This window comes from Leopardus geoffroyi, chromosome A3, assembly GCF_018350155.1.
Source record: "Leopardus geoffroyi isolate Oge1 chromosome A3, O.geoffroyi_Oge1_pat1.0, whole genome shotgun sequence".
Classification (NCBI taxonomy): domain Eukaryota; kingdom Metazoa; phylum Chordata; class Mammalia; order Carnivora; family Felidae; genus Leopardus; species Leopardus geoffroyi.
Window position 1 is genome coordinate 87,892,486 of NC_059336.1, and position 23,681 is coordinate 87,916,166.

At 38.1% G+C, this 23,681-nt stretch overlaps 1 protein-coding gene across 4 annotated transcripts in view; it reads right to left on the reverse strand.

Moving 5' to 3' along the window:
- Positions 1–23,681, reverse strand: part of PAIP2B (poly(A) binding protein interacting protein 2B) — a 34,109-nt gene that overhangs the window by 5,166 nt on the left and 5,262 nt on the right. For 2 of the 4 annotated variants that reach the window (XM_045446407.1, XM_045446408.1), the window contains exons 2-3: positions 2,883–3,031; positions 750–926 (exon numbers count right to left, since the gene is read on the reverse strand). In XM_045446407.1, the coding sequence (XP_045302363.1) occupies positions 750–926; positions 2,883–3,020 (315 nt within the window). In that variant the 5' untranslated portion in view covers positions 3,021–3,031. Of the gene's footprint in view, positions 1–749; positions 927–1,353; positions 1,421–2,882; positions 3,032–22,214; positions 22,330–23,681 lie in introns of those variants that run through there. The other 2 variants (XM_045446409.1, XM_045446406.1) reach the window with 2 other exon arrangements.

Genomic DNA, 23,681 nt, shown 5'->3' on the forward strand with positions numbered 1-23,681 from the left:
ATGACGCTTTCATTAGAGGCTTGGAAGTCTGACTCCAAAAATAATTTCTCAATTCACTGAGTACCTTAACTCGATGAAAATCAGAGTATTCCGCCAAACCAGTTTGGTTACCACAATCCCTTTATTTTCCCCCTCACTGTTTTCTCTTTGGTGATCCACTCTCTTGTGAAAGTCCAAAACCTGGGACCTGGGCAAACCGCGGGGCACAGTCATTTGGAACATGAGTTCTGGGAGAATTAAGCCACTCACAGAATTCTGACTTTAAGTAAACATGAAAGGCAGGAAATTGGTTTATCCAGTCTTCTAATTTTAAGTGGGAAATGGCCTCTTAGGAGTCATGTTCCTTCCGAAACGAACAGGCAATTTTTATAACCGCATCATTCGAAACTATAAATACAGATTTGAGGAACAGTAAAAGGAAAGAACAACAAGAGCAAATGCTAATTTGAAACCAAACCTCCTCTGTGTTCCAATTCTTACCCTTAATCCCAATTTTACTCTGAAAAGCCCACTGGGGAAAATAAAAGCTGGCGCTGCTGCGACAATCGTGTTTTCACGGCACTTTATGCGATGCGGCACAACGCATCTTCGTCGCACCCTCTTATGCGTGTCCGTGGGATGAGTGAAGAAACGGGGGCTCAGAGGCTCCAGAGATGGGCCCAAGGGTATAGGGCCCCAAGGGAAGTCTGTGACTCCAAATCCCATATTCTTTTCACTATGTCTCATGTGCGTCTGCATATGGCTCTTACCAAAATGTCTTCGGAATCATGGCCATCGCTGACTGACAGTCCATTTAACTGCTGCTGCAACTGTCCCATAGCCGGAGGCAGGTCTCGTGAGGGGATAAACCAGTCTTGGTCTTCTTCATCCAGCATCTCCTGGAAACAGCGGTCTAAGAAGTCTTGCTCCTGCAGCTCCTCCTCCACCTAGCAAGCAAAGGTGATGAGCTCAGACTTACCGTCCTGGTGGGACTTGCCCCTTCCAGTTTTCTGCCTCTTTCCTTCAGAGGTCCTTATTCTGCTATTAAGAATGATCTTGTATGAGGTCTACTAAGAATTAAGATGCTTCGAATGACTGGCCAGAGAAAATATAATTTTTGGTTTTTTTCAACCACATTCCATCAACAATAAGACTAAGGAAACAGTTATTCAGAATAGCAGAAAGTCAAGGTCTTCGTACCTCTTCTAACATCTCAAATATGTGACAAAAATACTTTTCATTCAGAGGGCGCTTATAGAAAATCATTTTAAAGTGTGAGATTCTTTTCTCAACCTTGTTAAGAAGCAATTCTTCTTAAATTCCCCATTTTATAAGTATGAAAAAGGTACAGGAATTACAGAACTAGACCACTACCTGGATAGTGGAGATTAAATCAAAACCAACTCCCAGCTTCTGGCCCACTTTTCTGGTAATGAGGCCCCTAAAGGAGAAAAATACTTTCAGAACCTTAGAAAGATATAAAGAACACTTTTTGGCAAACCAATAGAAAATGATGTCATCGATGTAGGTAGCCTTCCAAAGCAAGGAAAAATATGAATATTTAAACAACTCTGTATTTCTTAAAGATTGCCTTAATCTAAAGCAACATACATCTAGGATATTTTACACCTTCTTTGCAGGCATTGTTAACTCATAATAAAGAGTATGGTTCACTCTGCAGATTAAGTGTGATTTTAACAGGTCCTGGGCTTCACATTTGGCTATCCCTTTCCCGTGGGCTACCCTACGTGGTGACAGATTCACAGTTCACTAGCACCACCACCAGAGGGAAAGTCAAGCAAAAACAATCACCCAGACTAGCTCATACAGTTATTCATGAATTCAGAAGTCACCAGTAGCACAAGATGTAAAAATAGTGGCATTACAATTAGCCACACTTTGATCTCAAGTAAATTAGATAGTCTGACGTACTTAAAGTAACAACAAGCACAACATATTTCCAAGCCATAAGATTTAACACGACTGCTCAAGATCTGCTCTGCCTCTACACAGGAGCATCACAGTGTGCTCCTCCCTGTTAAATCTACCCTTACTCACTGGCGCAGCCACAAAAATAGTTACCTGGGCACAGGGATGTGACGGGCAGCATGGTCTATGTGCTGTTCACACAAATCATGACACAGTGAGCTGACTGGGGTGGAAACTGTTGGTTGCCCAGATAAACTTGTTTCCTTCTTTCCAGAGCACCAGGCTTTTCAGTTAAAATCATGTCCCGTCTCCCATGCTGGCGATGGCCACATTACTATTCATCATGTAACAGCCCCCAGAAGGGGTGTGAACACTTTGGCATCACTTGGTTAAAAGGAGATCTCTTCCTCGGCCTTTAGCTCTCCCCATTTCCCAGTGGCTAGACTTTCAGTTATCCTTCAGTTACTCAGCTGATAAATGCCCTGCTATGGCAGAGAAACACCACGGAAGAACCATGTGGTCACAGAATCACTGTCTACCTGCAATGCCTACCTTGGGCTATCAACATCACAGAGATACAAGACAACAGGTTACTGCTGAACCTTTGTTCAAACAGTCTAGCCTTTTCCTACCTAGCACACTTCTCCATCTCAGACACACATTCTGCCAGTCCCTGAATTCCCATGGGGGCAGGGGGGCATGCCAGGCTGGCCTGTCTGCACACAGCTGTTGTTTCGCAGAAGTCTATACCAGATCACCATGGCATGAGAGCCTCTTGTAATCAAAGTGAGAGAAAAGAATCAGGATCTTCCTCCAAATTACTGTTACTCTGGTGTCTTACCAGCTGAAGAGGCTCCTTGGTCAGCCCAGACCAGGCCTCCATGCATTTTTAAATTATTCTAAAGCCGACAAATCCATTTCTTTTGTTACAGATGGATGGCAAGATATTAAAGCCGTTCCACTTCTTTCTTTACCTGTCTGTTGAAATCTTCTTCATTCTCCATCCACATGTACTCTGCAAATGGGTTTTCCTTCTCATCGTGCCCATTTAATCCTTGGTCCTCTTTGGATTTTACATTAGGTGATGTATTGGCTACACTGGATCCATTCATTATGATAGAATCTAAACAGGAGCAAAAAGCAGGACAAAATGATACAAGGATCAAGGAAATGAAAATCTACAACATCCAGATTCTTCCAGAAGCTTCTGAAGTTCTAAGTCAAAGTTACTAACTATAGATGAACAGAAACCATTAGCCTGTAACTGTTATAAAATTAATCATATTCTGCAATTATCAACTATGCAGATGTAGAATTCTTAAAGAGTTAAAAGAGGTGCAACTGGGTGGCTCAGTCAGTTAAGCGTCCAACTCTTGATTTTGGCTCAGGTCATGATCTCACAGTCATGAGATTGAGCCCCATGTCTGGCTCTGCGCTGAGTGTGGAGCCTGCTTGGGATTCTCTTTCTCTCCCTCTGCCCCCTCTTCTCTCTCTCTCTCCCTCTCTCTCTCTCTCTTTCTCTCTCAAAATAAATAAGTGAACATTTTAAAAAAAGAGTTCAAAGAAAAAATGTCTAGGCTTAGTTAGCCTTTCTAGGCAAGTGAGGGAGGGGGAATCTCTTCAAGCCAACTTTTTTGCAGGTTCTAGAACCTAATTAAGGTCACACAGTTTCGTTAATGTTTAAGTAGGTAGAGAAAATGCATTTTTTTGATTATTTTATTTTAAGCAGACCACATGCCCAACATGGGGCTTGAACTCATGATCAAGAGTTGCATGCTCTATCAACTGAACCACCCAGGTGCCTCAAAAAAATGCATTCTTAATGAACATTGTAAGCAACTGCCCCTTATTCTGATTCTCAAGCTGTTTTTCTATAAATCATTATTTCTTTTTTAAAAAAAATTTTTTTTAACGTTTATTCATTTTTGAGACAGAGGGAGACAGAGCATGAATGGGAGAAGGTCAGAGAGGGAGACACAGAATTTGAAACAGGCTCCAGGCTTTGAGCTGTCAGCACAGAGCCTGACGCGGGGCTCGAACTCACGGACCGCGAGATCATGACCTGAGCCAAAGTCGGACGCCCAACCCACTGAGCCACCCAGGCACCCCTATAAATCATATTTCAAAAGGTAACACATATTTGCTGTCTTGATAAACAAAAAAGAGATAATTAAGGTTACTAGTTGTCCAACTATCCAGAGTTAAAGACTATTAACGATGTAGTGCATATAACCTCTCTGATGTCCCCTAAGTGTATGCAGGCACATATACGCACACACTTTCCCCAAGCATCCATTCTTAGAGTAACAGCATGATGCTCTATCATTTGCATTTTCTCATTTTTATGTTAATATCACCATACTGTCTTTTGGGATATTTACAATGTTTCCATGTTATAAAGGTTAGATGAACATCTTGTGTTCATCTTTTTCAATGACTTCCTTAAGATAACTTCTAGAAACTGAACTGCTATATTGGAAACTATGTGGTTTTTTAAAAAATGTTTATTTATTTTTGAGAGAGAGAGACAGAGCGTGAGCAGGGGAGGGGCAGAGAGACAGGGAGACACAGAATCTGAAGCAGGCTCCAGGCTCTGAGCTGTCAGCACAGAGCCCAATGTGGGGCTCAAACCCCTGAACTGCGAGATCATGACCTAAACTGAAGTTGGATGCTTAACAGACTGAGCCCCCCAGGCACCAACGGAAACTACGTTTTTTCTAAGGCCCTCAATTCATTGCCACACTGCCATAAGAATTTAAATTCCCACCAGTAGTAAGTACCTATTCCTCTGCATTCGTGTGTATTGTTATTATTTTTTAAATGTTTATTTACTTATTTTGTGAGAGACAGAGCATGGGTGGGGGGCAGGAGAGAGGTGACAGAGAATCCTAAGCAGGCTTTGAGCTGTTAGCGTGGAGCCTGATGTGAGACTCAATCTCACGAAACATGAGATCATAACCCTAGCTGAAATCAAGAGTTGGACGCTTAACCTACCCCAATGCCCCAGGTATTATTATTTTTCAAACCGCTGTCAGTCTCATAAGAGAAAACTTGCCATTTATTGTTTATGTTTACATTTCTTTGATTTTTGCTGAGGTTGAATACTTTGAGATATACTTACTGGCCATTTTTATTTCTTGTTTTGTCATTTTTCTACTAAAGTATTTTGACCATTTTTCTATCAGGATATATACCTTTTATTTGTTGTAAGAACTTGTATTACATTTGTCAAGATTTTTATTTTTCATAAAAGAATTTATAAATTAAAAATACTATATTAGTTTTACTTGCTTAATTTTTTTGGTGGCAGTTTTTGCTGGCCTTAATTTTTGTCTACATCTTGTATGTCTGCCTGTCTATGGTTTTTCAAAGTACATACGTATCTTTTTTAGTTGCTTATACTTGGCTTCCAAATCCACACTGATGTGTTTGCTCTCATCTGGAATGTGTCTTCTTCCTGTTCTTTATTTAAATCTTAACCATTCTTCCAAAAGCACTGCAATCTTTACTCCCTGCTTCCTTCCTCTAAGCTCCTGCACCTAACGAGTGTTAATACTACTTAACCGTATTGTTTCATATGCATAATTTTCCTCTAATTAGAGTTTCAATTTGCAATAAGCAAGAGGGAGGCTCACAATCTCAATCTCCACTCCATCCCCACTTCCATCCTCCTTGGGGCATCTTTGAGTTTTATTTAACAACTTCTTTCTTCATTCATTTCCATCTTGGCAAGATTCATGAAAAAAGTCTTTCTCTATGTCTGGGTGCACTAAAAAATTATTGCTTACTCCCCTTTAAAGTTCTTGCAACTTTCTAACCTGTTATGAACATTAGAAAATCTAATCTTTTTAAAAGACAAGGTAGAATTGTGAAGAGTAAAGAAGAGATGAAAAACCAACTCACTGATATCTCAAAAAGAATTTCATCTATGACAGAACCCGTTTAATTCACTGTTGGTTTAAAAAAAATTTTCTTTTGTTTGTTTATTTGAGAGACAGAGAGAGAGAGAGAGAGAGCACAAGTGGTGGAGGGGCCCAGAGCGAGGGAGACACCGAATTGGAAGCAGGCTCCAGGCTCTGAGCTGTCTGCACAGAGCCTGATGCCTGGCTTAAACCCACGAACCATGAGATCTTGACCTGAGCTGAAGTCAGACGCTTAACCGACTAAGCCACCCAAGCGCCCCACTGTTGGTTTAAATAGGGTGCCTCGGGGCGCCTGGGTGGCTCAGTCGGTTAAGCGTCCGACTTCAGCTCAGGTCATGATCTCACGTTCCGTGAGTTCGAACCCCGCGTCAGGCTCTGTGCTGGCAGCTCGGAGCCTGGAGCCTGCTTCAGATTCTGTGTCTCCCTCTCTCTCTGGCCCTTCCCCGTTCATGCTCTCTGTCTCAAAAATAAATAAACATTAAAAAAAATTTTTAAATAAATAGGGTGCCTCGTATGAAATACATTGGTTTAACATATTTTAAATAAAGACAAAAGAAATCAATGATTATTCCAAACACTTTGGAGGTATAAATAATTATATAATAATTATTACATAATTATATAATAATTATTACATAATTATATAATAATTATTACATAATTATATAATTATATAATATTATAGTATATATAATATAAATAATATATTTATATATATTATATTATATATAATATATTATATATACTATAATATTATAATATATATTATATATAATATATATAATATAATATATATTATAATTATAATTATAATATATATTATATATAATATAAATAATATAATATATATTATATATAACATATTATATAATTATAATATATTATATATAATATATATTAATTATATATATATAATATTTAATATTATATAATATAATTACCACCAATTACCAATATATATATAAATATATATATATATTTATTATATATATTATATAATAAATAACCACCATTTGCAGCATAACAATGATAGAGGCAAGTCTGCTCTAAATGCCTGGGCAACTGCATAAGTAAGTAGGGTATTCCTAAGCACAGAGACCCTTAAAGAACCTGACCCTTGCTCGGTAGCAGGTTAAACAGTATTATATTTCCAAAAGCTCATTTCGCAGTGGGTTATAAGCAGCACAGCGACTTCTCCCCATCAGTACGGAAATCACTCAGACAGAACCAGTATTCAGTTTTCTAAAATATCTGCCTTTCCCTAAAAAAATAAATCCTAAGTGCACATGACCATAAGGAAAAAGAGAAGGCAGAGAAACAAAGAATAGAATAACCTGTCTGACTCAAGAGCACAGTGGAATACAGAGAGCAAACTGCAGGATGCCCTCGCTCATGAGAAAGGGAATGGAAACATACCATAATCCCAACATGGGGAATGTCACCCAATTTAATGCAAATACTTTACAGAAGTTGAAAACATTGAGATATGGGACTGTTAATATTAGGAAAATGGTTCTCAGTAGGCTATATAGAGTGTTTATTTGCATTTTATACCATTCTATCTGTGTTTTCCACACAATTGGAGAGTTTAGGTTTCTCTAAGTAGAAGCAATGCAACAACTTAATTTGTATAATGTTTAACAATTTATTAAGTACTTTCATATCTATACTCTGACTTCAGGTGCATAATCTGTCCAACTTCACTCTAAAAAAAAAAAAATCTAGATAGTGCTATATTTAAGACCAAAGAAAGTACCAGATTCAAAGGTTAAGCAAGCTGATTTGCCAGCTTAGCTCAAGAACACTGGTTTGTGGGCCCTAGTGCCTTAGTGCCTAATGTGCCCCTAGACTTTAGTAGTGAGGGGGGAATGGGGAGCTTTTGCTGGACACTGGTAACTCCTAGGTAAGGCACTTGGGGATACCTTCCAACTTGGGGAAGACACCAGGTAAGACAGGACCATTGTCCATAACTTCCCTGATTTTCCTGCTTCCAGAGTTTCATGTAACATTCTCTTTCTGTTCCCAGCTCCTCTCTAGCTCACCATCCACTATGCTTGCCCTCTAAGTGCACAGTGTTTTTCTAACCATCCTATTTTGACCTTTTATATCCATTATTTCACTTGATCCTCACCCACATCAAGGCACATCATATGACATCCTAGTGTAGTGGGGACAAAGAAAATACCTCCAAAACTTCCAGAATCGGGGGAAATGCCTGGCTATAAAAGTAGGATCACAAATCAGAATGGCTGCCATGTTGTCAGCTATGTTATGGAGAGGTCTATGTGACAAAGGAATTGAATCCTGTCAACACCATGTGAGTAAGCTTAGTTCATCTTCCCCCAGTTAAGCCTTCAGATGGGACAGCCATCCTAGCTGACTACTTGACTGTAACTTCATGAGACACTCTGAGTTAGAGGCCTACCTAACTAAGTTGCCCCCAGATTCTTGGCCCACAGAAACTGTGAGATAATAAATGTTTGTTGTTTTAACCTGCTAAGCTTTGTGGTAAGTTATCATGTGGCGATAGATAATGTAGGTATTTGATAAACAATGACGACTAGCTCCACCACACAAATCATCAGTTGCCACATTATTCCTCTTATTTAATCAGCAGACAAATGTGCAGTTTGAAGTAGGTCACTGCTTGAGAAATTCTTCAAGATTTAGACCTCAATAGCAGAAAAAAGAGTTTATGTCTGGCCTGGATCTATACTGCACTATGAAATCTGAGAACTATTTGACATTTATTCCCCCTCCACCTCAGTTTCCCTCTCAAACACACGACAAACATGCTGAAAATAGAAAATAAGAGTTGTCATTTGGGCTGAAGATGGGAAAGCACATAGCACCACACAGTCAAAATAGGGGTGCTAAGGTCTGCTAAGCATTTACTTTAGCACTTTGCCATGGTCAACGGTTCATGTCTAAAATATATGGCTTGAAATAGGGACCTTAGTTCCCAGCCATAAAGAACTTCAGGACTTTTAATGTACGTAGGACATTTCTACAACACGTGCTTCATCAGTTCAATACTTTGAACACTCACAACTTTCAGATCCGATGTGCTCATACCAAATACTAGCTATTTTTTGAACCTGAGATTTTTCAGAAGCTATAAACCTGCATTGTGCCCATGATAACAGCTTGACAGTGAAAAATACTTGGGACTTTTGACTGAATTATCTAGAAAAATTCTAGAGCAGTTGCTATAAAAACTAGTCTCTACTATTCTGTTTCCTAGAGTTTTGTGAACTTCCTTCAGTCTGGTTAATACCATTTTTTAAATTAAATATTGTGGATATTAGTTTCAATTCTTATTTTATTTCAAATATGTGACACTAGATTCAGCTTTGGTCCATTCTCAGTTATGTCTTAGCAACTCAGGTCATTAGATGCACTCACTCATTAGTTTTTGAGTGCCCATTTACCTTAGACACTGTACTTTACTGGTGCTTTGAGAGGGTATATGGTTTTCACCCTGGTGATATTCACATTATGACAGGAGAGAGGCAAGCAAATAATTAAGAATAATTATGATCCATGTTACAAAAGGTGAGGTAAAGGGGAATATCAGAAAACAACAGGGGGACCTAATCAAATCCAGGAGTGGGTGGTGGTTATGAAAAGTTTCCCTGAGCAAGAAACACTTTCTTTGATAACTGAAAAATATAAGTTAGCTAGCAATTGCGAGTAGAGGGTATGGGCCAAAGGTAAGAGCCCCAAGATAGGCCACTTTGGCATAAATATTATTTTGAGATTAAAGCACCTAAAACCCACCAGATTCAGGAAAAGCTCTTTAACTCCCCCTCAAGTGCCTAAATTTACATTGGAAAGGAGAGCCTGTACCAGGAAGAGAGTTCCTAACAAAGATTCCTCTTTACCTAAGAAATTTAAGGTAACAAGGTAACCTTTGTTTTCCAAATAATCCCTCCTTCCTGCTAAAGGTCTTCCTCCCCTTTACATCCTCAGACTCCATCCTAATTCCTTAACTCAGAATGTCATGTAAGCTTCAAGTCACCTGTCTTTGGAATTTCATGTCTGTGTGGATTCCCATACACATGAAACTACATTTGATTTCTCCTATTAATCTGTCTCACATGAATTTATTTCTTAATCCAGCTAAAAGAACCTTGGACCAAGGAACATTTCTTCCTTTCCAAAGAGGAAAACATGTGCAAAGATTCAGAGGCAGGAAGGAACTCTCAGGAACTACAGTAGGGATGCATACAGTTGGCAGGTCAAAGGAGAACCAGCAGTGGGAAAATGGCAAGGAAGACAGATGAAGTAGCAGAGACAGATGGGGTCAGATCATGCAGGACATTAAAAGCTACGCGGAAGATTTAAAATTTTATCCTAAAAGCAATGAAAGCCTTCAAAAAGGGTTCCCGGCAGCATCACAATAGGATTCAATTTATATTTTGAAATCAGTCAGGCTGCCATATGGAAAATGGATTGGAGAGACTGAGAGTGGATAATAGGAGACCAGTGAGGAAGCTAATGCACTAATCCAGATGGAAAAATGGTGGCTGCTTAAGACTAAGATAATGGCAGTAAGAAGAAAGTAGGCAGATTCTGAAACTATTTTAGGTTGTTTTGGTGATGGACGTAGGGAAATAGAGTGAAGTTAATATCAAGGATAACTTTGGCGCAAGCAACTGGGTGGATGGTAATGTTATTCACTGAACTAAGTAATTCTGTGGGAAGCGCAAACTTTTCTTGGGTGGTGATGAGGAGTGGGGGTAAATGGGGTGAGGAGTTCTATTTTGAACACATTAAGTTTGTAATGCCTCTGAAACAGTCAAATGACTATGTTAAGTAGGTTGTCTATATGCATCAAGAATAGGAAAGGTCTGACTAAATAAAGAAATATGGAGTGGTCGTTTATATAAATTGTAATAGAAGTCACGGGACTAGAAGATATTACCTAGAAAGAGAGGGCAAAGTGAGATTAGAAGAGGATCCAAGACCCAACCTGACGCATGTGAACATTTTCAAAAGTCGGGTAGAGGAGGAGGAAAATACAGAAAAAGAGACTGAGAAGAAGCCATAGAGTTTAGAAGGAAAGCAGAAAAGTACGGCATCACACAAATCAAGGGAAGATAGAACTCTGTATAGTGAGTTGAATGGTAGCCCCCTCCCCCCAAATATGTCCACATCCTAATCCCTAGAACCCAGTAAGTTAGTTTATTTGGAATAAGGGTCTTTGCAGATGTGACTAAATTAAGAACACTGAGATAAGTAGATCATCTTGGATGATCCCAGTAGGCCCTAAATCCAATGATGAGTGTCCTTATAAGGAAAAGAAGAGAAGAGAAGGAGGCAATGTGACCACGGAGGCAGAGACTAGAGTGATGTGCCACAAGTCAAGGAATGTCAGTAGCCACTAGAAGCTGAAGAGGCAAAGAACAGACTCCCTCTCTCCTAAAGCCTCCAGAGGGAGTGCAGTTTGGATGACATCTTGAGTTTTTACTTCTGGCCTTCAGGACTGCAAGAGAATACATTTATGTTGGTTTAAGCTACCTGTTTGTGGTAATCTGTTACAGCCGTCATAGAAAACTAATAAATCCAGTAAGGTGAGTGTGTTGAAGTCTGCTAAAAGGTCAAGAGAAAGGCTGAGGAGTATCCACAGAACTCAGGACCATGGAGGTCTCTGATGACCTTACTGAGAGCAGTTTCCATGAACAGAAATGAGGAGGAAAGTCAAATGGAGGGGATGTGAGTTGCACATCACAAGAAGTATAAGATAACTCCTTCAAGGAGTCTAGCTGCCAAGGAAAGGGACAGGAATGGACAGAAACTAGAGATGAGAGAGGTCCCTGGAAACTTTTTAATGACCGGAGAGTCTAGAGCTTGTTTAAATGTTGATAGAAATGGTCTAATGAAGAAGAGGCTACAAAAGAGGAGAAAGAAGAAATGACTGATAGTGTAGGCCATGGGAAGGCAGGAAGGGATACTTTGAATAGCTAATACATTCCCTAATTCAAAATCTAAATGCCAGGGATTCTTAATTAGTAACAGATAGCTGCATGATGAACATATAGTCAGAACTGAGGAAAAAAGAGCAACAGGAGAGAGATTTTATCCATCACAAAGCCACATGAAACATCCTTACTACGTCGCAGGATATTTTACTTCTCTTGGTGGCAGGGATGCTTATGTACTTGTTGCGGAGGAAAAAAGTTTTCTCTACTTTTCAAGATTCTTATAGCTGGTCTAAGAATCAAATTGACACAAGACAGATTTGTAGGAGAAAATTGAAAGTTTAACACGTATACCTCTTGTAGACATGGGAAAGACCCAGAAAAATTCAGTAACTCACTGAAATGGCTAAAGCCATCACCTTAAATACCACCTCCAGCTAAAGACAAAAGAAATATTGAGAGTGGAAAGTCAGTTATGGAAGGTTACAAGAAAAGCTCAGTAAACACAGGTAAGGTTGTTACACAGATTGAAGTCTGCCTTAAGATTTAAGCCCATGCCTTCAGTCGTTCCCTTTCTCCTGGTACTGAGGGAGACATTCTTACAAATGGAGATTTCCCTTATACAAGTAAATGTCTCTACTTAGTTTTTAGAGCTTCTTCTGGGTCTGCAGTTTCTTAAAAAATAAAAGAGTTTGAAACAATCAATATTCCATAGAGGCATATCTTGGGGTGGCAGAATTTGCTCCCTAAATCCCCCTAAATACAAGTCTCCCTACTGGGACAGCTGCTGGATAAACTACCAAACGCCTTCTAAATTTTTTGCAAGTGGTGTGTGTGTGTTGTGCGTGTGTTTTATCTTAAATCTACATAAGCAATAAAAGAAATATTTCATAAAGCATTTTAAATTCATGTAGAACATATTTTTGTATACCGTGTTATACTTTACGCTAAAATAATTTGTTGCCTTGTTCTACAGTCTTCTTTTTAAATGTTTATTTCAGAGAGAGAGAGAGAGTGTGTGTGCATGAGTGGGTGAAGGGCAGAGAAAAAGGGGGACAGAGGATCCAAGTCAGTCTCTGTGCTGACAGCAGACAGCCAGATGTGGAGCTCCAACTCACAAACTGCGAGATCATGACCTGAGCCGACTGAAGTCGAACACTTAACCGACTGAATCACCGAAGAGCCCCTTCTTTTATTTTTTAATTTTTTTTTCAACGTTTATTTATTTTTGGGATAGAGAGACAGAGCATGAACGGGGGGAGGGGCAGAGAGAGAGGGAGACACAGAATCGGAAACAGAGCCCCTTCTTTTAATAAGTAAATAAACCCATCAGGTTTTCTCCATCATTTGGTTAAAGATCAAGGTGGAAAGAAGGCAGGATGAATAGTTCAGCTTTTTTGGGGAATGAGGTGGGAAACACATGTAGAATATGTACATGGACACATGTAGAATATGTACATGGAGATTAAAAAACAGGTTCCAAGTCAACCTCTAATTAGAATGATCTTGTCCCCTCTATTTCCATTTCATTTGTTCTTGGAGAAGCTACATGGACTTTAACAAAAAATAAATAAGTAATCACACCTTGCTAAGCTTTCCTATATTGACCTCAATACACAAATGCTCCATTAGTTATTTTTCCTTTGATGCAAGAAAAGGGCTTGCAAATAGAATGTCAATGTGCTTGTTAAGCACACAGAGAAGTGAACTTACCTGCAATTAGAAGCTGATGAGCTGCTTTCAAAAGCTTATTAGCATACTCAAATAGGATTAAGAATGCAGTTAGCAAGTGTCCAGAAGGCATATTCTTAATCAGTAGTTCACAATCTCTAGAGTACATTAGAATCACTGGGAAGCTTTTCCACATCATACCTTTTAGATATTATAATTTGTTAGGCTCAAACCAACGCCCGACATTTGTATTTTTGTTTGTCAACTCCCATAGGTGATTCCGAGTATAGAAAGACTAAAGACTAAGAACAATTCCTCCAATAAAGTGGTAAATTCTATGTGGAATAATCCAAATCCTAATTACCCTAATTCCTACATCAGCAGTTCCCAAACTGGTGAATGCTGTTTGCAAAAAACAAACAAACAAACAAACAAACAAACCAAAAATACAGCCAAGTAAATTCATTGCTCTGAGAAATCCTATTTAACTTTACTACCAAACATTTCCTTAATTAAATAATTGCCTTTATTATTAATTTATTACAATTTTAATCTAACACCTATTAACAACCCACAAATTTTTTCAAACAATACCTCAAGGATGCCTGTGATATTATCCAATTGGAAATGTCTAGAACAGACATAAAATACACTCCATAAAGCATTTAAAGTCACTTCTAAGGTAGAATCAACAGACTTGCCTACAGTCAGTGGTAAGTTCTCTGAACCCCAGAGGTCTGCCTTCAAGTTCCACTTCCCCAGGTAAAGGCCATCAATTGTCCTCCCAGGATAACATCAAATGGTGGTCATTATAGGGACCTTGAATTCTCCATATCCAGCCAGCTCCGGATAGATATACGCTATTATAAAGGCCTCTAAATGTCTTAGACTAATCTGATGATGCTTTAACTTGTCTTTTAAATGCACAGTAATACCAAAATACCAGTATGGAAACCTGAATACAATCTGTGCATAGTATCAGAAATGCCACTGTAGAAACCTGAATAATCTCTGCCTAAAGTCTCCTCTATTTCCACCCCCATTTTACATTTGATTATACATATACTCACGTAAGCATTATTCATTTGTTTGGGGAACAGTCTATTTATACCCTTAGACATTTTTGAGGGCAAGAATCAAGTCTTTACAGCTTCTAGAATGCCTCTGTGTGCCCATCAGGTCCTCAATAAATTTATTGACTGTCATTTTCAGAATGCTGTATTCTAAATCTCATTTCCTAGGAAGGAGACCCATGTGCTTAGGGGCTACGATCTGTGGTTGAGCATTCTTCATTGAGTATTAACAGATATTCCCCACAGCCAGTGACAACATAACTCAGGAATCTGTTTTTGACAGGTTAAATTACTCTTAAGGGGGAAAAAAATCCCTACTTCTATTCTAGGAAATATTTTTATATGCTCTTGTTTACTATTTTAGCATTTAATAACAGCAGGTGGTTATAATGGTCTTCTCAAGAGCTGTAGGCTAGGCATAAAAGCTTGCCATCATGCAATTATCTAAATTGGAAGAAATTCATACCATGAATTCTCAACAAATATCACCAAAAGGGACCACATGCTCATTTTATCTGATATATTTTTGGGAAAAAAAATTGTCTGCCACAACAAAGTGGGAAGAAAGGAGACAACCACTCTAAATACATACATAATGAGGTTGAGAAAACTGTATTCACTAGAAGTCTTTTCAGGAAAGGTACCATTTTGGGTAGAGAAACTCCTTGAAAATTAATTTGCGGTAGAAGGACAGTTCTTGAAGCCTGCTTCAGATTCATGTTTCCTTCTCTCTCTGCCCCTCTCTGGCTCTCTTTCTCCCCCTCTCTCTCTCAAAAATAAATAAACATTAAAAAAAAGCTTAGGAGCTGATGGATTTTTTGGTGTGGAAACCACTGAAGAGACAGAATTTGACATCTATATTGTAAAGGCAGAGTAGAAATTAGTCGTGAATTGGGAAAGTACTTGAACAAGTTTTCCCAGACGTCTAAGGGAATAAAAGGGCACCACAGGACAATCAAGTTACAAGGAGGAAACAAGTAATCCATCCAAATACAAGGGGAAAAGATAAGAATAAAATAACAGCTGTTCTAAGTACTTCACTAATGTTCTCTCTTTAATGTTCACAACAGTCCTATGAGATAGGTGCTGATATTATCCCTGCTTTTCAGATAAATTCCCCACCATTCAGAAATTAAACACCTTGCCTAAGGGATAATATAGTCAGGGCCAGAATCGGGGCTTAAGTTCAGGTCTTCCTATTCCCAAGGTTCACGCTCTTAGCTACTTCCTTAATACTCTTGCACTTCCCACTTTAGCTCCAGAATGCTTATGATATTAAACTCTGATTTTCCTCAAATATTGCTAATGGGAGTAGGGAAACCAGGCTGAAGAAAAATGCTATTTAACAAAAGGACTAGGTCTTTGGAAGGAAAATATGAACAAAGTAATGCTGGCATAATAAATTATGTTCTCTACCATAAACATACAAAGCTCCACTTAATCTGAAGCTTGCCAGCCCTTTTAGGATGAGAAAGCAGACTCCCAAACATGTATATAATTCCTTATGCACAATTCCAAAATCCAAAAAGTTCTAGAAGCTAAAAATTTTCCATATGCTTTATGTCAAAACTCAGATGACATTAAGACTTGAACTGATGTGAAGCTATACATAGCCTACATTTATCCCACTTAGTGTGAATACTCCTGTTTTGCTCAGAAATACTAATGTGTGTGACTAAGGGTGCTGCAATAGATCACGGGGGCATTACGTAACACACAGAGAAAGCATCTCTCTAAAATTTGAAAAATTCTGAATTCTGAAACTCATCTAGCCAAAAGTTTTTGATCCTCTATGGATTTGTATTCCAAAGTATCTTAAAAGCAATTTCCAAGAATGATTAGATCAGAGGTGCTTAGTCTTCAGGATCTCATAGGCCAGTAAATTTTAAAAAAATATTTTGAAGACGACATAGAATTGCAATTTTTTTTTAACTAAGGATGGTAAAAATATCCTTAGCATCATTTTATAAAAGGATATTTTCAACACCAAAGAACACAGGAAGGCCTTAATTAATGCAAAAGACAATTCTTTAAATTGAATAAATTTAACTTTATGACAAACACTATGTGGTCCTAATTTTTCTTATTTCACCACAGTCGGATGGAAATGTACTGGAGACCAACACTGTTCTGGTCAGAGGCACAGAGTTCAGCTGGCGACAAAAAAATCACTTCAGGAAATTATTAAAAATGTAGTCCCTCAGGCTCCATCACAGGAGAAGGTCTAGGGGTGAGCCACATTTATACTGAATTTTAGAAAGCTTGTGGGTGGTCTCTGATGTCTCTGGTGTCTCTGACCAGCTTCAGAACCACTGGTCTAGTCTATAGGATCTAGGTCTACCTTTCTTTTCCTCACCCCACTTCTTTTCTGAGGGAGTAAGGAGAACAAAACAGAAATGTTTCCAAAAAGGGAGTCTGCCGAACCCACTGTTTGTAATACCAGTTATTCCTCCATAGTCAATGCTGGACCAGCTGGTCAACTTGCAAACTGAGGCTGTTAGCAGTGGAACAACAGAAATTAGGTAGTAGACAAGCGAGAAAAGCCTGCTGAAGCAAAACTCTGTGAAAAGGTGTGGCTTCCAGAGTTTCTTTCTCTTCAGCTCAAAGATTCAGTGATGCCTAAGTTCAGCACAGGTACATTTGTCTTTGCTGAAAAAAAATAATTAAAAAAATATATGTGTGTATGAATATGTATTTATACATGTATGTGTGTATATGCGTGTGTGTGTGTGTGTGTGTGTGTGTGTGTGTGTGTGTGTATCTACCTATTCCTTCATAGCTGTCTTCTCTGTCCAGCTGTCGCTCCAGGTCTGTGATTTTGACTTTCATTTTTCCTTAGGGGGATTACAAAAATTAGTAATATTACATCAAACAACATAATGACAACGAAAACAACTGAAAATCCACGGCATGCTTGATGTTTTATGCAGCAGGCTATATTCTCCAACATTCCAATAAGAAAACAACTCATTCCGGGGCGCCTGGGTGGCGCAGTCGGTTAAGCGTCCGACTTCAGCCAGGTCACGATCTCGCGGTCCGTGAGTTCGAGCCCCGCGTCAGGCTCTGGGCTGATGGCTCAGAGCTTGGAGCCTGTTTCGGATTCTGTGTCTCCCTCTCTCTCTGCCCCTCCCCCGTTCATGCTGTGTCTCTCTCTGTCCCAAAAATAAATAAACGTTGAAGAAAACAACTCATTCCAATAATATCTTTTTTGGGGAAAAAAATTCTCTTATTCTCTTGTTACTATCTTTAAAAAATAGTAATATAGTAATAGTATAGTAATAGTAAGAATAAACATAGCTAACATCTTTAAAAACACACAAAACTTTCAATAAGCAATCAAAGTTCTGTCCCAGTTAAAAAAAATTAACAAGTAAGTAAGGCTAAATAGTAAATGATGAGGGACACAAAAATGACACATAAATAATTCTTATTCTCATGTGGTTAATCACTAAATCCTATTTGACCAGAATCCCTTATTCTCTAAGCTTTGCAAATGAAACATCTCTCATTTGATATTTGTCTAGGGCTTCAATCATGAAACAAGAATTATTTTATGTCCCTGGGTATGGCCGATTACCTGAATTCAACACTATGCTGGCAGCAAGAGGGGTGAATCTTTCAGGATTTGCTCCATAACCTATGTACTTCTTATACTCCCAAACCAAATTCAGCTTTCTTCTAGAGCTAGAATTCTAGTATTTAGTTAGCATACAGCAGTGGTTCCCAAAATTTAGTCCCAGGCCCAACAGCGTCAGTAATACTTGGGAACTTGCTAGAAATGCAAATTCTCAGGCCCCACCTCAGACCTGCTGAATCAGAAACCCTGGATGGGACCCAGTGATCTGTGTTGAAATAAGCCCTCCAGGTAATTCTGAAGCAGGCTCAAGTTGTGAGAACCACTGCCGGTACAGCAAGTAAAAAAAAAAAAAAAAAATGTGATTCCTCTGTTGGTCCAAAGCCAGGGGTACTATATATTCTATCTCGATATGAAATGAAGACATCCAATTAAAAGACATAATCTCCTCACAACTCCTACCCTCAACCCAATGTATTTTATTTTGGGGAGCTAAATAAAAAAGCACACTGCAATCTGAGATTTAGTTGAAAATGTATACTTAATAAGCATCAGTTCCCATCCAGCTTGATTTCACACAATGCCACTTTTACATCTTCTTACATCTAAAGTCCCAAAAAAGAATTTTCATAATGTAAGCCTCAGACACTTCAAGAATTATGTAATAAAACATCATCTAGGTCTGAATATATCAAGCTTACTAGAGAAGAGAAGTAGAATTATTTGCTACATCTTAGAACTGTATTCAACAGGGAATTAAAGTTTAGGATTTTTCATCTTTATACTTCCAAGTTAACACAATTAAACCAGAACTCCCCATTCATTAAAAGATTCTAGCGAGGCAAAGTTTCACTGCACTACTTATTGCTTTCAGTGAGCATAAAGCAGAGCCCTGGGAGGCACATTTTATATATCTGCAAGGCTGCATAACTAAACAGTCACATCTGCTTGATACTAAAACAAAGGTCCCTGTAAACCCTCAGATGGTGAGTGTAATATTTCAGTATTAGCTGTGGTAATAAAAAGACACCAAGAACACCACTATCAAACAAAAGCAATTACATACTGTTCTGTTTCTGTTTATACTAAAATCACTATGTTAAAACTTCACTTCCCCTAATATTGCATTTTAAAGAAGGGGGCAAGACCAGTCTGTAGTTCACAAAGCATCTACTTTCAAAAAGATAATTTCCATGGAACTGTTTCAGAGCACAAATGAAGAAAGCCTTCTAATGATTAGTTTACAGGTAGCTCAACATATTAAACAGAACAAAAATAGCACAAAAGAAAGACCACAGATCGATTTCCATGCTATAACCATACACTGTTAAATAAAACATGAGTAAATAAAATCAAGCAAATAATTAAAAAACAAAACAAAGCAAAACCAAACCCTGATCAAATAGGGTTCAGTCCAGAAATGCAAGGATAGTCTAAAATTAAGAAATATAAAAATGTATTTTTTCATATTAACAAGCAAAGGAAAAAAACTACATGAGCATCCCTATAGTTGTCAGAAATACACACACACACACACACACACACACACACAATGATTCTACCGTAAAAAATGTTTCTATGCAATGCATAAAAACATTTGGGTAGCAAAATTACAGACCATTTTTCTTCATATTTTGTTTCCTAATTATTACAAAAAAGAGTGCGGCTTCTTTTATATTAGGGAGGAATGTTTCTGTTTATAAATATTTAAATCTCTTTCTTATTTTTCCTCATGTATGTGTGTCACACATAGACTACGGGGCTTGAATTCCTGCCCCGTGAGGTTTAGCAGCCCACTTCTGGGATGTGCACTGGACAAAGCTGCCCCTACCTTCATTATTTTTGAAGGTTCTCTAGTAGCAACACAGAAAAAACATAATTAGGTAAGCTAAAAAAATAAGAAAAGTATGATTACAATTGAAAATCATATGTATGCATTAAAAAACACTACAAGTGAACATGAAAAAGAAAGCAGCTACTTAAGCCATGGGGTGACCACCTGGAAACATTGATTTCAGTTGTTTTATTGTGCTCTACGTATTTTTTAAATATACAAAATTGAGTAAAAGGAGAAAAAACAACCCTGCCAAACTGTTCTTGGGGCCACTCTTCCAATCTTTGCTACTATTGCTATGTATTCACCTGATATCCTCAGACTCTTCTTTCTCATAACTCCATTTCATTCACTCATTCTACTCAATTTTTTTAATGTTTATTTTTGAGAGACAGAGCGTGAGTGGGGAAGGGCAGAGAGAAGGAGACACAGCATCCGAAGCAAGCTCCAGGGTCTGAGCTGTCAGCACAGGGCCTGATGCGGGGCTTGAACCCATGAACCACGAGATCATGACCTGAGCTGAAGTTGGATGCTTAACTGACTGAGCCACCCAAGTGTCCCTCTACTCATTTTTTTGAAAAGGTAACACAAACACGATTCAAAAAAATGTTTTAAATATACATAAAGGCATATGCCAAAATCCCATTTCCATTTGTATTTCTTCCATTGGTATCTTATACATCGTTTCAGATTTCTTTTTGCAATTATAAGCAAATATGAATGCATATTCTTACTCTACCCTTCTTTCCCTCTCAGCACAAAAAACAGCATTCTAAATACATGGTTGCATGCTGTGCCCCTTTTTTAAAAATCACAATATATCTTAGAGCTCTTTTCCATCAGTACATAGTCTTCCCCATACTTTTCTACGACTGTACAATATTCCAGGGTTTGCATGTACCAGAGTTACTTGACTAGTTCCCTACTGACAAACACTGGAGTCATTTCTATTATGCTATTACAAACAATAATGCCAAGCATAACCACACACACACACACACACACACACACACACCCCAAATTCATTTCTGAATGTACCTTTGAGGAAGTTTATGAAATGGTTCAAGATATTAGATGATTACAAAGTCACACATTTACCAGACTGAGAAGTTAGCCCCTTTTCTAGTTCTCATTATGTATAGCGTTATGTAGCAAAAGATGTAACAATTCTGTGAATCAAGCAATTGTACTCTTAGGGATTCATCTCATAAAAATAAAATGACTAAAACACGCATTTCTATAAAAAAATGATGAATGTGCACAAAAGGTATAAAATAAACCCATCAAAATGTGAACCACTGCCGTAGTATGGTGGATGTTCTTAAAATTTCTTTTAACGTTTATTTATTTTTGAGACAGAGAGAGACACAGCATGAACGGGCGAGGGTCAGAGAGAGAGGGAGACACAGAATCCGAAACAGGCTCCAAGCTCTGAGCTGTCAGCACAGAGCCCAACACGGGGCTCGAACTCACAGACCTCAAGATCATGTCCTGAGCCAAAGTCAGACGCTTAACTGACTGAGCCACCCAGGTGCCCCAGTATGGTGGATCTTAGTATGAGTGCTCTATAGCTTCCCCCTTCTCCATTTTTGCCCTTCAATGCTTTCTAATTTTTCAGAATTAATGTACTATTTCTGTAATGTAAAATTAAAAACTAAAAAATTGTTAATTCAAATTAAGCTGGATACTTTGTTAGTCTGTCTTATATTTGTACAGTGCTTCAGAGTTTCTAAAGTACGCTTATGTGCATCATTTAATTCTTACACTAACCCTATGTATTTTCATTCTATCAAAACAGAAAAGGAGGCAACAGATGGTTAGGCAGTTGTGCTCAAGGTCATTCAAATAGAAACCTGGCAGAGACAAATTTCAAACCCAGATCTTCTGACTGCAAATTCAGTACACTATCAGAAACATTATTGCCACTTCCTTAATTTTAACAATAACTTGGAGTTAATTACATAATCAGAATTTGACAGATGAATTAAAATTACACAGTATAAGGCCTCAGCCCCTAAAGCTCATATAATCAGATCTTATTGAAGGGAGAACATTAGCATACAACTCCCAAAACTCCAGAGTTAGTATGCATATAAATAAATTACCTAACTGGCAAAATATACATCTAATATGGCCCAAAATGAATGCCTGATAAAAGTAACACCCTCTCACATTGGAAGATTCTTACTTTCAAGACACCCTTTGTCTTTGCCCTGCTCTAGTCTGGTCTCCACATACCTCATGGAAACATGAGGTATAAAACATGTGAATATAAAACATTTTTTTTTAAGTTTGGGACTTACTGACCAAGATGACAATAAGTTGACTAGGATGTATTCTTTCTCCTCAATATCTCTCCTTCTTTCCTATAAAATTATACAGGTTGTTTTGTAATGCACATGGAGACGACTGATAAATCTTGATTTGTTAAAGTACATTTTAATTCATCATTCCTCAAAATATGTCTCATATAATTCTGTTCCAAAAGATGATTAGATATGCTGCAGAGGGGGTGGAAAGGAAAGGCCATGGTTAAATACAATATACCCCTTTTGGAGATCCATAATTTACAGAGGACATTAATGTAATAAAGGCCCTAGAGAAGTCCTGCATCACAGAAACCTTTGTTTAATCCAGTTTAACAAAAAATTCTTCTACTATGGCATAACTATTCACATCTTGTGTTTAGAGAAACCGCTTGAATATAGTTATTAACTGTACACCCACAACAGATATGACAAACATGGATAGCTCTTAAATCTTTTCTACCACAAAAATATTAATTCTTTAAAAAGTTTCTATGTTCAGTCTAGTGAACTCCTTCCTCTTCACCCACCAAAGCCTGCTCAAATATTATCTCACTTGAGAAATCTTCCCCAGTGCTCTCTATATTACTAACTACTCCTTTCTGCTGGTTTAGACAGCTTTTATTTATATCTCTATTATCTCACTTAACATGTGATAAATCAGTTCACCCATCTGTCTCCTTGATAGATGGTGAGCTTCTTGAGAATCAGTTTGTTTATATTTTCATCACTTTGAACAGTATGGGGCACATATGAACTTCATGATGGAAGTAAATAAAGTCACTATGGTATAACAGTTTCCCAGAATTCAATTCTTATATTTCTAAGCTGTTAGTGATACCCTGCCAACAGCCCGAGAATATTATGCTCTCTCCCTAAAACTTGCATCCATTACCGAGCAACAGTGGTCATAGTAAACTCAGTTGTGACATGTCTTCTAGCCAAGCCCATTCAGTTTTTTCCTTAGGTGATCTTTGTTTGTTTATATCGCTAGGCCTTTGCACCTGCTGGTCCCTGCTGGTCATACAGTTTTATTCATCTGGAAAACATTCCTACTCACCCTTTAAGAATCAGTTTGAACAATACCTTCTTTGGGAAGCCTTCATATCCTCCCATCGTTTCAGGAAAAGTGGGGAATTCCTCAAGTCAAATACTTGTGCACCTATTACTATGTAAGATAAAGATGTGGACCCCACGTTCAAGAAGCTGACAGCCTAGTAAGGAAGACAGCCATATGAACAAATAACCACACTATAATAATATTAAATGCAATACCAAAAGGAAGATTTATGAAATATTCGACATGTGTTTACTTTGTTAGGTTCTTTATTAGACATTATCACTGATCACGTAAGATAGGTATTTGAATTAGACAGATGTCTACAAAGCTCTAAGGACTGCTATATTCTCAACTGTCTTCTGAAGAAACTGTCTCCAAGGGGTTCTTTTTATATATGCTGAGGTCTGT